This window comes from Brachycentrus maculatus, unplaced genomic scaffold (genome assembly GCF_059751285.1).
Source record: "Brachycentrus maculatus isolate JH-2025_06_01 unplaced genomic scaffold, ASM5975128v1 h1tg000316l, whole genome shotgun sequence".
Lineage (NCBI taxonomy): Eukaryota > Metazoa > Arthropoda > Insecta > Trichoptera > Brachycentridae > Brachycentrus > Brachycentrus maculatus.
Window position 1 is genome coordinate 520771 of NW_028281065.1, and position 15937 is coordinate 536707.

The 15937-nt window shown below is 32.5% G+C and overlaps 1 protein-coding gene and 1 non-coding gene across 2 annotated transcripts; one reads left to right on the forward strand and one right to left on the reverse strand.

Annotated features, from left to right (window-relative positions):
* Positions 1 to 290: 290 nt before the first annotated feature.
* Positions 291 to 6275, reverse strand: gt (transcription factor giant). The gene is made up of 3 exons (XM_088268288.1): positions 6056 to 6275; positions 5357 to 5430; positions 291 to 2303 (listed from the first exon to the last, which is right to left on the reverse strand). Exon 3 carries the CDS (start codon positions 2299 to 2301, stop codon positions 1276 to 1278), a length of 1026 nt encoding a protein of 341 aa, XP_088124414.1. The 5' UTR covers positions 2302 to 2303; positions 5357 to 5430; positions 6056 to 6275; the 3' UTR covers positions 291 to 1275.
* Positions 6276 to 9818: 3543 nt separating this feature from the next.
* Positions 9819 to 9890, forward strand: TRNAE-CUC (transfer RNA glutamic acid (anticodon CUC)). The gene has a single exon. It is a non-coding gene; the product is annotated as a tRNA-Glu (tRNA).
* The last annotated feature ends 6047 nt before the right edge of the window (positions 9891 to 15937 follow it).

The following is a 15937-nucleotide window of genomic DNA, read 5'->3' on the forward strand; positions in this document are numbered from 1 at the left end:
TCCTATAATTGGAGTTAATCCAGATTTGTGAACAAGTATTTGGACACACTCAAAATGTTGTAATGTGGTTAATACAACTATTTTTTTTTTAATTGTGACACGTGTTTTGATGCATTTCGCGCCATTTGCACATACATGAAACACATGTCACAATTATTTTTTTTTAAATAGTGGTATTCACCGAGTGAAAAGTTAAGAATGAAAGATATTACTAGAAGGTGACTACCGAATCAATGAAAAAACATATTTAATTGTTTAAAAGCATACTTTAATATGTTTTCGATTTATATAGAGTATACTTTTCTTCATACATTAATACAAGGGTACATGGAAACCACATAATGGAATACTAAAACACAAAAAAACCGACAATAAACAGAGATGTCGGGATAATACTGTTTTTTCCGTAAAAATGCAATAGCAAAAATTTATTGAAAAGAGCCTGGTGTTGCCCAAACGCTAAATTTTCTGTATTTTTCGACAACTTGAACAAACAAAAAATGCAATTTAAATGGTGTAATTTTTTAATTGAAGAGTTCATACAATTAACAAATGCATTACGCACAAAATTAAATAATTATTACATAAATAATTCCAAATAATTTATTGATATGACGAATAAATTCTAGAAAAATCATTGACAAGAATATATTATTTATCACAACTATGTATCGTTATTACAAATACTTTATTTTCTAATTTTATTACAAAAATACCTTTTTGTAATTTTATTAATCTATAATAATCAGTCTATTATATTAACCCGTAATTTATTACAATTTAATATTTATTTGGAACTTATTATTTTAACATTTATTCCAGAAAATTAAAAAAAAGCTATCAATATGTTATGTAATAACATCACTATCATAACAGTTTCTAGTGATTTATATTTCATCAGTTTTCTTTTGTAATTATAATTTTTTTACTCATTATGATTGTGTTGACATAAAAAAATACATATTAACAAGTATTTGGTGGGTTACTGAAAAAAATCGACATTTACATCAGACCATTCGTGTTATGAAAATACAAAACATTTTAGAAAAATAGTTATTTAGGTAATTTTTCAATTGATACTTTTTCTTTGATTCTTCCCACGACATGTACCTACTCACACTTTCGACTATTATTTAAATAGAATGCAGTTCGTCTTAATTTATGTTTCTTTGGCTCGTTTATATAATTTCTTTAATACTTAGGTATGTACAAAATTATTAATTTGATTTAATTTAGATTGACATCAAACAGTATTTACAATGATTCAAAACAATTTTATTGGGCCGGAGGAACACCGCACAAGGCTAGTTGTTTTCTAGCAGCGGCGAGCTCAAATTTTAGCTCGATATTTTCTCGTTCCAAGAACGCGGCCCTGATGGCTATTTCGTCCTCCTTAATTCTTCTCCTATCTCTCGACTTCTTTGCTGCGGCGTTGTTTTTCTTCCTTCTCTCCGTGTAAGAATCGTCTCCTTTTGCGGATCCGTCTTCGCTCAGGTAGCAACTGTTGTTGGAATTGGAGTTGAGGGTTCTTCGCATTTTTGGGTTTGATACGGTCGCATGACCACCGTTCGCAGCGCAGATTTGATCCAACATCCTTTTCCTAAATGCTGAATATTTTTCAGCGGATTGCGAGTCTAAAATGGCGTCTACGGAGGAAAAACCAGCAGCTAAGCTCATGGGATCTTTGGGATAAGCTTTGAAAGGCCTGGCGACTTTGCCGTCTCTTCCGGATGTGACCATGGGGTATATGGGGAAGTTAGATGTTTGAGACCCCTCGGACCCAGCGTCCGAAATAGCGTCCGATTCCGTTTTTTGTTTTGGTTGGGGGGTTTTAAGTAAGAGGTGTTGCCGGAACGCCGCTTGGATGATGTAAGGGCTGAGATGTTCCGATCCGGGGTAGCAAGATGCGTAGTTAGGTGAAGACTGCCCCGAATGCGGACTGACTGACGGATCTTTATCGGCGCTGTATAATGAAGGAGATCGATTACCTGTGAACGAGTTATTAACCGATTCATTGGCGTAATAATTGTCTCTCTCGGAGTACTGGTGTGCGGAAGAGAAGTGAGGGGACACGCTGTTCCTGGCCGATGACGTCTGCCTGTGTTGGGAAGAGTCGGGATGAACTGGAGAACGGAGTTCTAGAGAATCTCTCTCATATTCGTGTTTGGTCGGGATATTATTGTTGAAAAATTTTCCTTGCGATTGTTTAGTTCTGGATAGATCTAACGCGGCGTTGTCGTGGTTCGAGAAATCAAGTGGGAGCTGGTAGGAGTAGGAAGTGACTTGTCCGATGGCCGCCATTTCTGAAAACAAAATAAAACCAAACATAAATATAAACTCAAAATTACAAACAAATCTTTAAAAATATTTATCGAAATGTCTGATAAATACTAATGGACAGGAATGAGTAGTTGATTTGTAAATGTGGATGTTACGTTACAACTTAAACATACAAACATTGCCGACGGCAGATAACGATGAAATATTTGAATATTCTCTAAGAATCTATGTATTTATGCTAAAAATATCATATCAGTATTTACAAAATCAGCGACAAACAAATAAATAACATGTTATATTTTAAATAACATTGAAATTAACTGCATCTCGTAAAAGTGAAATGACACATTTGGGAGATATAGTATAAGTAAAGGTTTATATTTTAAATTCTCTATTTTTTTCAACCAATATTATTTAAAAAATTCAGGTAAATCAAATGTTGAAACATGCTAGCTCACCGTCAAAATATTTAAAAAAAAATTGATGTCACAAATTAGTATAATCCCATAACACGTAAGAAGTTCAATTAAATGTATCCAAAGATTATCACGATTTTACAAAACAGGTGCACTTTTTCACAATGATTGTTCACAAAATCACACAAAAATTATAAATATTAAGGCAGACGACACGAGGAAATATTAAACCCGAAGGTTATTGCAGAACTAATGGCTATCGCAAGATGACCAAACTATAAATGGAGTTCCAACAACAATACTATTTAGTTCACCCAAAGGGGTAAAAATGCATTAAGTAACATCTACACTAGGAACACTCGCTGAATAGTAAATGGCCCGGTAGAAAAAGAGAAAAAACACAATAAATTTCTATTCACAATAAGAAGAAAGTGATTTTGACCTGCTTATGAAAGGGTTGCGTTTGGATCTCTATTTTTACTATTGAGAAGCCTACGACAACCCGTTTTGCGAGGGTGGGGATGTGTGGTCAGTTTATTTGCAAATGCACTTATTTGGCAAAATGGCACGCCCATAATCAAAACGAACAACTTATGTATGACTCATATCGTGGATATACTGGCAAAAAACGTTATCTCTAAAATTCCTGTTTTTGGTGCAAGAAATATCAACTGGAAGCAATTTTAGAAAGAGAACTTCTTTGTTATACACTCCGTAATTCAAATTGATAAGGTTTTCATTGCCGATTTTATTGTAAATTAAAAAATAACTAAAGATTTATCAACTTTTTTTATTTAACCAGTGATGGGATTTCGTCATTATCGACATTATTAAACCGATGCATGTAATGTCGGCAACGACGAAACCCTGTCACTGGTCAAGTAAAATAAAAATGAGATAAACTATAGACTTGTTGTTTTATTGTATAAAATGCAGTTCCACCAAGAAATTTAAATGATTAAACCGTATTCACAACATTTTTGTGTTGTTGTTCACAACAAAATAAAAAATAAAAATAAAACATGAAGGGTTTTCAAGCTGTTGCAGTAAGATTCTGGTGGTGCGATCACGTTCAGCATATTGAAAATATTCAACCAATGAATAGCAAGCTCCATACAATTGATATAACTGTACTTTGAATGTATGAATAGAAAAAAAATACATGAGTGCATTTTTTGTTTATTGAAATCATTAGAATCATGTTTTTACTAAATAACATGTAAATGCCACTTATGAATCAAATTTATGACTAATGGAAAGATCCAGTTTTTAAATGAATTTCGTCAGTTTTTCCAAACTAACTTTGTAATGAAATTATAAATAATAGTCAGATGTAACCGAATTGTTTGAAATGCATCTAATTGTGATTTTCAAGCAGATACGTCATAAATTATGAAATACATTTGTTTTCAGAGTTGATTTGCTTGAAAATATTTTTTTTTGGTAAAAAACGTTCAGGTCAGAAGTCGGAATAGTCGGCCGGTATGTATGAGGAAAATAATGAATACGGAAGAGGCAAATAATGGTTGCAATGACAGAGTGATATGGCGTTCTATTCTCTCTGGCGGAAACGGCCTGATGGTTAGGTTTTTTGTGGATGAAAATTGCATTTATTATATTCTCAATATTAATTTTTTTAAAGCACTTCAGTTTTACTTAATTATTTGCAACACTTCAGTTTTACTTAATAATAGCACTTTGCGATTATTCAGTTTTACTTAATTATTTTTTTACAAAAATGTTAAGTAAATTAGTATATAACAACTCACCGAGATTTTTATAAAACCAATCACCGACATTTAAAATCTCGGTGAGTGGTTATATGCTAATATTATTAACATTTTTGTAAAAAAAATTAATATGCATTTATTATTTCCCTTGCTTATTTTGTACAAGGTTTATAGATCATTAAGTGGATTTTTGTTTCATCTAACTAATTAAATATTGTTTTATTTGAATCTGTATTGGGAACAGGACTGATAATCTAGTGTGGGCCAATCAGGAACTTCTCAGCATTTGCTCATTGCTGGGAGGAAACCTCGTGAAACTCCTCAAGATAAGGCGAACTGTTGACTGTCATCAGCAGACTTTCTGTCCCACTAGAAGAGGGTTCGGCATTTTGTGTCCTAGCTTGGTTTATGTTACCAATGTCCTTCACTATTTTTGTCGTGTATGATACCACCTCTCGTGACAGTTCACTCACTCCTTTCAAGAACGTCATAAATCAAAAATCGACAATTTTCAGTTGTGCATGTTTTCGGAATGCCCAGAAAATGTTCTTTATCCCAGCAAAAGATGCATATTTTTAACTTAATATTTACCCGCTGCAGGGCAGAAAGTGTTGTTTTTTAAATGGAGAAAAAACCGTCAGGTTTTACTTAAAAACATCTGTTGCACAGTAAAAAGTTCAATAAGTGGCTTGATATTTATTTTTAATACATTATATCATATTTCTAAACTTTAAAAACGTTCTCCTGAAAAATCAAGTTTTTTTATTGACGTTCTTGAAAGGAGTGAGCGAGTTATGAACTATTATATGATGGTTATCTAGTTAGATGGTCATAATTTTTACCTAGTCAACGATATGGTAAACATTACGTCGAACCAGTTCGGTGCTCAGGCCATCCTTGGGTTCGAAGTATCAAAATAATTAAACTCACCTATTCAGCTTTAAACATATTCGTTTTCCTACATAAGCAGCAACCTATTCTCCATCCATACGCCACAAAATATACTGGAAAAAATAATAAAATGAGTTAAAATACACCTATTCAATATGTAATTATACCATTGTTTAGCTTTTAAGCTGGTAGTACACAACGGAGTCCTGGTTCCAACCTTAATATATAAATTACATTAAGCATGTATAGAAGTGAAGTATGAAGTTGGCAAAAGAAGAATGAAAGAAGACTGAATGCAGTCGAAATGCGATCTCTCAGAAGAATGTGGGGCAAAATGGTGTGTGATAGATGTTCGAATGGTGAAATAAGGAAGGAATGTAAAGCTGAGATAAGCATTATCGATAAAATTAAGAAAGGTGTGTTGAGATGGTTTTGGACATGTGGAACGAATAAGTGAGGAAAGAACGATAAAACAAATTTATGAGTCAAATATAGTAGAATTTAGTGAAGGAGAAAAACTTGGCACGATAGGGTATGCCAAATACTTGAAAGTGGTTAGGTTAGGAGTCGTAATAATCGGCGGGTATGTATAAGGAGACGCATGAACGCGGATGAGGCGAAGAATATTTGCATAGACAGAGTGGTGTGGTGTTCTATTCTCTCTGCCTACCCCTGCATAGAAGCGGCGTGGTGGTTAGTTAGTTTCAATATGTAATTAAAAATGGTGGAAAGACTTACTGGTGATCGTTATGCCTAAGAGAATCAAGGGAATAACGGGATTTTCCCCTAAAATATTGACAATTTGACTGTCAGAAAATCCGCTCGTAGATGCTTTCCTGGGCTGAGGACCGGCAACGGGCTTAGCCATGGTTCAATTAAAAAACAATAATTTATTCCTTAAAAAAAAAGTATGGTGAAAAAAAATATGTAAATTTTGATTGTCTACTAACTGGACCGTATTTCTTATTGTATATCGTGAAAATAGTTCAAAAAAAGAATTATTAAATACTGCAATTTCAAAAAGAAGGTACAAAATGGTTATTGGTACTTACTTATGAAACTAAATATTTATTTTTAACTAGCTGTAACCGGCTACGCGTTGCTGTAGCTATGTCTGGTTAAATGGAAAAGAAATAAAAATAGATCGTACACAAATAAACGGTATATCGAGTGATTTGTAATATGGAGTCACTTTGCGGTAATATCCATACATTTTTAATAAAAGTTTTACTTGGTAAGAACCACTATTTCATAAAATCTATAGTGACACGTGTTTCAATGCGTTCCGCATCATTTTTAAACCTCGTATGCGGAATGCATCGAAACACGTGTCACATTATTTGTAGTTTATATTAGTACTTTTAATCTTTAATATTAGTACTTTTAATATTATTTTATTTCTGATAATATCTATTGTATTCTTGCCAGTGCCCTTTACTATAACTTAAAATAGAATTTATACTCACACACAGGCCATGCCGTTGTGGGACTTTCTTGTATTAATATATATTTTTTGTACTTATATTGTGAAATGCAAAATAATTTTAAATAAAGAAGAAAAAATAGATTTTAAGAAATATTGGTTTTTACCAAGTTAAACTTAAATTTAAAATAATTCAAATAATTAATCAATAATCAAGGTGTGGTGGTCACTGCTTTATAACTCTGATTTTAATATATTTGTTTTATCCTATTGTTAAAGCGTAAACATGTATTTTTTATAATTTATATTGTATATTAATACTGATGGTTAGCCGCCATATTGGAATATCAGTATGCAAGGGCAATGCAATCCTTAGGTTGATAATTTGTAAAGGTCTTTTCTCATTTTTTATCCCATTTAAGTATAGCCTTAAAGTAGTAATTACAGATTTTTCCGACTAGTACCTCTTTATTCGCAGGTTGATACAAGAAATACGCAATATCCTCCAAAAGAAATACATTTCCATGTGATATATTCTCAAATATACAATATCAAAACGTTGCATATTTCAATGCAAAAATTGCAACCACGTTTTTTTCTTATTTGTGAAAGGAATTACATATACCCTTTATTTAATGAACACGAAAGTCTTTAGAGAACGATTTATGAATATATTAAAACGACATCGTAAATAATGCAAAATTCATTCTTTTCACTTAGCGATAGATACGAAAACACACATTTTAATACTCCATTTAAGCTTTGCTAAGTAGGAGCCTAGGTACCTAACCATTCGCAAATTTAAAACACATTGTTCCGTTGACTTCGCCAGGTATAGAAAATCTCGGCACATATTTTTATATACATAATATGTATATATATATATATATATATATATATATATATATATATATATATATATATATATATATATATATATATATATATATATATATATATATATATATATATATATATATATATATATATATATATATTTATATATATGTATATATATGTTGTATGTGTGTGTCTTTCTCAAGGCAGTTATTAACTCTAAAAGTTCATAAAATCAGCAAGAATCATTGAAAAAAAAATTCTATTGTGTAAAAATATAACTTCAATTATATATTTCTGACGCTTATCCTCACCCAATGGTGCATAATGCACTGCATCGTATATAAGCAGTGTTTTATCTAGGTCGTTGAATACACGAGAGATCGCATAATGAATATTTAGAATATTTATATTTCAAGAAAAACAATCATTTTAGAATTTTTATATTTGGTACCTATAGGTACCAAATATAAAAAGTCTAAGATATTTGTTATTTGCTTTGCAGCAGCACGACTGCAATTGTATAAAAACAAAAAAAAATAATTTTACGGATTATTTATACAGTATATCCATTCCATGTTGAAAATATCTGACGACAGCTTTTAGTTGTTTCTAACGGTTAAGAAAAGTTGCGTAGGCACTTATTTAAATATTGGAAATTTACAACACTTTATGCAAAATCTGTTACACTGTTTTATTACCAGGAGAACAGAGATTCCGAACGGTTTTTGTCTCCAGAAAGTGCCTCTTTTTCAAGTGATGAAAGAGGACAGTGCTGTGTTCGCGCAAAATGCTCGCCAAAATATTAAAATAGTCTCCATTACGTGTTGACGACCTTTCCTTTAATCCCTTAAGATTTATTACCCAAAGCCTTTTGCGCGGGAATTTTCAGAAATTCCTGAAAGGGTTGTTTGTGTTCTGGATACTAATAGGGTCCGGAGACAGATAACGAACATGCAAATTGTCTGACTGTAATGTACATAGAAAATATACCTGCTGGCAACATTTGCAAAATTCTAGTTTGCGTTTAAAAATATTCAATATTTTTGCGAATTTAAAACAGTTAGTCGTTTCAATTCAACAGTTAGTCGAATATTTTTAATTTTTTGCCGGCGGATGTTATAGGTCAAAAAAAAATATGGAACAAAGGCAAAATAAAGGAATGGGCAAATGATCAAGAGTTAATTTTATGAAAATTGTAAAATGTTTATGTTCTTAATTTTTTTATTTTTTTTGTGTCTATATTAGGTTTAAATCGTTAAAAACAATAAAAATGTATTGAAAAAGAACTCCACCGACAAGACACACAAGGTGACTTGGTGGGTCTCTGCAAAAAAAAAATTCTAAATATGTATAAATTGTGATTTAAATAAATGTACTTTTACAAATAATAAAAAAATTTAAAAAACGCTAAAAATTATGAATTTTCGCATTTTTTTTATATTTCTATTTATTTATTCAAATATATACTTATCTTAGTCATACAGTAGAAAGTGACCAAGTGCATTTTTTTACGAAACCGTGATCATTGACTATTTGATATCTGACGAGCTTAATATTGCCCTGGAAAAATCCCAAATGATTTTATACTTGGAAGTATAATATATTGACTTGTTAAAAATGACTAACTGCATTGATGTTTATTTTCTTGCCAAGCAAAAGTCACTAAAATGGCTCACCTGAACATTTTACGTTTTGGTATTTGGTCACTTTGTCCTGTACGTATACGATATGTACATATACATACATACTCGTATATACAATACGAACGTTTAACGGAGCAGAAGAAGACCGAGAAAAACTTAGCACGATCAGGTATGCCAAATACTTGAAAGCGGTCAGGTAAGGACGACTCTTAACGATTATTTCGACAAATAATCGGCGGTTATGTATGAGGACATGCATGACCATGGAAGAGGCGAAGAATGTTTGCAAAGACAGAGTGACGTGGCGTTCTATTCTCTCTCCCTTTCCCTGCGGGGAAGCGGCGTGATGGTAGTAGTAGTCGTAGTAGTAATACCAGTAATAAAAATATAAAACATTTCTCTATAATTTCCATGCGATGTAATGAAATAAATTTGTAAATGAATGAAATAATGCATATCTGTACCTACTTACATACATATTTTGATACTTTATTATTTTGAGGTCACCTTGCAAATTGTAAGGTGTATTTGTGATGTGACTAAAAAAGCTTGCTTAATTACACACTGTTGTGAAAGTCTGTCGATCCTTGCAAGATCCGGTATGGTCTAGTGGCTAGGATACCTGGCTCTCACCCAGGAGGCTCGGGTTCGATTCCCGGTACCGGAATTTTTTTTCTGTTTTATTTTTATTATACTATAATTAATTTGAATTCGGATTTTTCATATTTGTAATTAATTTCTTTTTTTTCTTATCAAAGAGGCTCATCGATACATAAAAGTATTTTATCTTCTTCATTTGACCCCTTCTGGATTTAGAGGGGGGTTAAACGAAGAAGATAGAATCCGCGTCGGATCGACACTGTGCTAACATATATGTGAGGTGATCAGTCCTGCGTTCCAAATTATTAGATAAGTAAGTATAGATTATTTTTACTGTCCACATTTTAATATAATTTGATGAATTTAGACCGAATAACTTATTATATATTTTCCTTTCTGTCAGTTAATTATCATTATTGTTCATGTTATTATATTTTTAAATGACATCTCAACATAGATGAAGAAAAATATGGAAGTCGGGGCATTTACGGGGTTTACGATCTAGAGAAATTCTTGTGATTCAAGCATAATGCTTCGAAATTGGATCATATACATGTATATAGAACTTCCGATAATTTGAGTAGTGTGGCTGTCAGTCATGGGTAGAATTGGTGAATGTTACACGTGTTTTAAGTGATAACTTAAACCAGCCAATGACGGTCGTAAGCCCCGTTAATGCCCAGACTTCCATATTCTTCCTCACCTTTGTTGAGATGTCAAAAAATAATATGAAGAATAACTCCTATAATTGGAGATAATACCGATTTGTGAACAAGTATTTGGACACACTCAAAATGATGCTAAATTATTATTGTTGTTTTCTTTGCTTCTATATCTACATCCTCTTACATCCTTTATTTATTGTTATTACAACGTATTTTGTTTTTTAGAGCTAAAATCACCCGTAAACGAGTGGGGGCTGAATAAAAATTAAAATAAAATACTTGATATACATATGTAGGAGTCGAATGAGATTCAAATTACGTAACCGAAGGACATTAATGCTATATGGGAAAGGAAATGAAGGTTAGGGAGAACATAAGCAATATCTAGGGCACTCAGGATTGCATACTTGCACTCGTACAACACATAATGTCACAAGTATAATAATAATAAATAAAAATAATAATAAAACCCTTATCAGCACCCCAATGGTGCATAGGGCACTGTGTCATATAAACGCAGTGTTATCTTGATCGTTTACACATGAAGGAAGGGTGATCAGCCACCCAGTCCATGGTAATATTGAATAAATATTACAGTGAAAAAATTACTAATATTTATTTTACCCCCCTTGGGAATCGAACCCGGGACCTCCAGAACTGTAGCCGAGCGTGCTGACCATTACACTACGGAGGCGGACATAAATAAATCAATAAATCAATAAAAAATATAATGAAAATTTCTTGACTTATTCAATATATCGTATTTGATTGCATGTTATAAGAAATTTAATTTCATAAATAAGTACTGTAAAATGTGAATCGGCACGGGAAAACTGCACGACATGGCCGAATGAAGCGATCTATTTCAGATCTACCCACCTTCATTATTAATTTATAATTAGTTATTTTACGCCTAGTTTATTTTTAATGACTTTACGCAAACACTTTATGAGAGTAAATATATTTTTCAAACCACGCGTCTTTAAGCCAATTTCCCATGAGAAACTTTTTTCCCCGTTCCCATAGAAGATATTCCCATAATGCTCATTTGCTATTATAGGATGTTATTTCCCACACATGCACTGGCTGCTACCAAGTCTCTCCAACAATCGCCAACGCAGGGTTGGATGCATACATCGCAGGAAAGGACAAAAAATAATAACTCACATAACAATGCATAAGATGACCGTCCAAGGGTAGACGTATTACTTGTCACTATTACCCTTACCGCCTTGTAACTCCCACGATATTAACGCTACTTTCCATAGAGCGTCAATCCATTTTATTCTTTTCAATATCCTGTGACGTCTTTTTGATATTTTGTTATTATTTGTATGCGAATTGGCTCAGGAAGTAAGTCTTCACAGTCGTTCAAGAATACCATAAAATCGACATAATTAAAAATGTAAATTTTGTCCAATTTAAAGCGAATGTGTGAAGAAAGGATAAAACAATGTAAAAAAACAAGTTTATGAGGCGAATGCGGTTGGTAATAGACGCAGAGGAAGACCAAGAAAATTTGGCATGATCAAGTATTCCAAATACTTGAAAGTACGTATAATCGGCGGAATATAGAAACAACAATAAAATTGGTTGAATTACCTAGCTAAATGAATATATTAGAAAGATGTAAATTATGTTATTTTTTATTCGATTATACCTAATGCTAGTCCGTTTCTCAAAAAAATTGCCAGGTACATGAACGTGTTTTTTGTATATTTTACAAGTACCATTTATGCAAGACACGCGCTAATATTTAATTTCGACTCAATAAAGTACATTGAAATAATCGGCGGGCTTGTATGAGGAGATGCGTGAATGTGCAAGAGGCGAAGATTATTTGCAAAAACAGATTGGAGTGACGTTCTATTCTCTCTGGCTACCTCTGGAAGTGGTGTGATGTTCGGTATTTTATTATTTTGTTTTATAAAAAAATCAGCAATCGGTGAATTTTTTGAGAGATTTCAGATTTTGAACAAATCAATATTACTATTTTTATTTGTATTGATATAAAATCTCTCGTATTCGATTGCAGCGTTGTGTCAAAATTTCAAAGCAATCGGAAAGAAGACGAGCTTATTCTAAGCGCTTACAGAGACTTTAAGAGGCGATACCGCAATACAAGTTGCCTTTAAGTGGGTAGACGGCTTTTTTTATTAATACTTTTTTTATCAATTGAAGAATTCACGTTTTTTACCCTAGCTATGGTGAATTGTTCATTACTAATGTCAAATTCAAGCTAACTTAACAACAGAGCGTTTTCATTATATCATTCTTAATAGTTACTTTGTTTTGAAAATTGTCAAAAAATGATTAAAATCAGAGCTTATGTACCACCCATAGGTAAGTACCGATTACATCAAGTTAAGAAGATTTAAGATTGGGGAAAAATTGAACAAACGCACATATAAATTTTTGATAATAAAGATAGATTACTTAAAAACAAAAAAACAGCGAAAATTTCTGTAAAATGGAAATTAATATTTTAGCTAGATATCAACAGTTATCTTTATGTCAGATTATCTGTCCGTGAGATCCACCCGCCCCTATTTGTGTGGGAAGTAACATATAAGTTAGCCACACATTTACCCCGATCCCACAGTGCATAAATACAGGAAAACCAAACAAAATACCCAATACGGAACAAGGAAAAGGTGGTAGACGACCAGGAAAACAAAAAGGCCAGGTGCAATGCGTGTGGCTCGGTAACTGTACAATCCGCGCATGTAGGTGTACATCTCTATTCTACTCTATTCACATTTCTGAAATGGGTATTGTGTGAAGCACCGGATGAAAGGGTTGCAGCCAAAATATAATGCATTATTATTCGAAGCAATCGCCATTATGTTACATTCAGACAAGCCTGTTGACAAATAATATTCCCGCAACCATTGCAATACGTTATTTAATAAATCTCATCGCATCATTTTGAAGTAGCTAAGTAACGGTATGTTTTATTCATTACTTTTTAAATAATATTTATTAGATATATAAACCATATCCGCTCCCTAGGTGGAGCATATGGAGTCCACAAACTGTCTCCAGGCTTTTCTGTCGGCTGCCAGCTCCCTTGTATCCTCCCAAGACAGATTCTGACGAGAACTGCCGACGAATTGTCAGCTGTGGTTATCCTGGGCGGCGCGAACCTGATGCCTTGTAAAAGAGGCAAGCTTGATTAAGGCTCTCAGGAGGCATGCGGTGTACATGGCCAAGCCAACTGAAAACATGGCAAACTGTGAAACATGGCACCTTACAAGGGCCCAGAGCAACCGTGTGCTAAGCTTTGAGAATAGGTGTCTGCGGAGTATTTTAGGCGTGCGGTGGTTTGACTTTGTGAGGAATGAAGATATAGTATAAAGCGTAGGACGCAGTAAATCTTGGTCACAACTGTCGTCAAGAAAAGGCGATTTATTAGATGCTTTAAAAAAATCTTCTTGCCTTTTATGCACACAGATTTATAGCATATTCGCTTTATACATATTAAATATAATATTGAATGCGTATAGTAAATAATAAATGATTTATATTATCCACTGACACTTCGTGATGGAATTGCATTTTTAATTTATTATTAGATTAAAACCAATATTTTTAGCTTTTCCACTTTTTTATTTGACCAGCGACCGGGTTTCGTCGTTACCGACCAGTCTGATGATGTCGGTAACGACGAAACCCGGTCGCTGGTCAAATAAAAAAGTGGAAAAGCTAAAAATATTGGTTTTAATCTAATAATAAATTAAATAATAAATGAATAAGGTTGATCCATAAAAACAATATAATAGACACAATACAATAGATACAATGGATTCAATATCTGACATCAATCAAGATTAGTCACATAGTTAATTTATTTGTCTTATTCGTCTTGTCATATTTACTAAATAAGGCAACACTAAATCTGATAGATCTTTATGCCCTATTTATTGCCTTATTAATTTCTGTCAACTGCATTCCTTCTTTCGTCCATTCCTTTTCCAATTTTAACCTTTCTTTTTCAAAAACTGGACATATCCACACTTAATGAGAGACATCTTGTGATGACATTTCATCACATTCACAAAAAGTGTCTTGTCCAATTTCAAAATGGAATAAATACTCTCAAAATGCTCCATGACCCGTAAAAAATTGAGTCAATGCATAATTCAATTAATGTTTTTTTTAATGAAAATTGAAACAATTTTGTAATTAACGGCATATGAAATATTAATTCACATCTCAACATTCATGAAGAATAATATAAACGTCTGGGTATTTACAGTGCTTACAACCTGATTGGCTAGTTTAAATGATCACTTTATACATGTGTAACATTTACCCATGATTGACAATCGCACTACTCAAATTTTGGATGTTGTATAAATACTTTAACTGACGCCTTGATTCACACGTGAGTTTCCGGCACCATTTATGGTTGAGTTGAGTTAAGTTTCTACATTATTTAGCAGAGACCTTCATGAAATGTATGTAAGATTCTTCCAGCTTATTTTATTTACCTGATAACTAATTTTTATTCAAATTATAATTTGACCAGTTATTCTATTCAAAAGTTAATTATATTAATCACAGGGCTGAAGCCTTCTAAATACTAAAATTATATTTTATTATTATTTTTTGTTCATATGTCCTGATACAAATATGAACATCATTATATAGTACATATATTTCAATAGGTTAGATTTCTCCGTGACTCATCATGGGTTTATAAATAATTACTTATTGAAATTCAAGCGTGGGGATTTACGTAAGATAAAGTAATAATGATCAGGTGATTGTTATTGGTAATGAGCAATATTAGTTCTTGTTATAAATAGCTTACTTAAGTCGTAAGGCTATTAAAACATTGCCACACAAATATAGAATAAACTTTTCTAAATAGTAATCAAGAAACATTTTGGTACGTAAAAATACAATGGTGCCTGGAGTTGAATCACGGAAAATACTTTTAAACCAACAAATAATGAAGAGGAAAAGCGAATTACTTTTACAAAATCCATATAGTATAATAATACATAAATAAATATGGTTTTCAAAATAGGTACTGACAAACAAATGTAACGAAAACTTAATTTTCAGGTATTAAAATTTTGGAAATGTCTTAATTAAATATATAATATATATGTATAATAATTATATAACTATAAAAACATTATTGTATAAATAACTACTGCTACTACTACTACTACTGAAGACCTTTATCTTGACCCAATGGTTAACATAAGTGATTTTTGCACTGTAACACTTATTCAATATTACCCTGGACTGGTACTTGAGGCGGAGGGCTGATACCTTTCCTTCGTGTGTTAATGATCAAGATAAAACCGCTTTTATATGATGCAGTGCCCTATACACCATCGGGTGCGGATGAGGGTTTGAAGAAGAAGATGAAAAAAGGTTTATACTTTTATAGGGTTCTGCATTAAACCGATGCACTGTTTAGTTGATATTTTAT

Excerpts from the sequence above, each read along its gene's own strand:
- gt (XM_088268288.1), bottom strand. The coding sequence starts at position 2,301 with ATGGCGGCCATCGGACAAGTCACTTCCTACTCCTACCAGCTCCCACTT.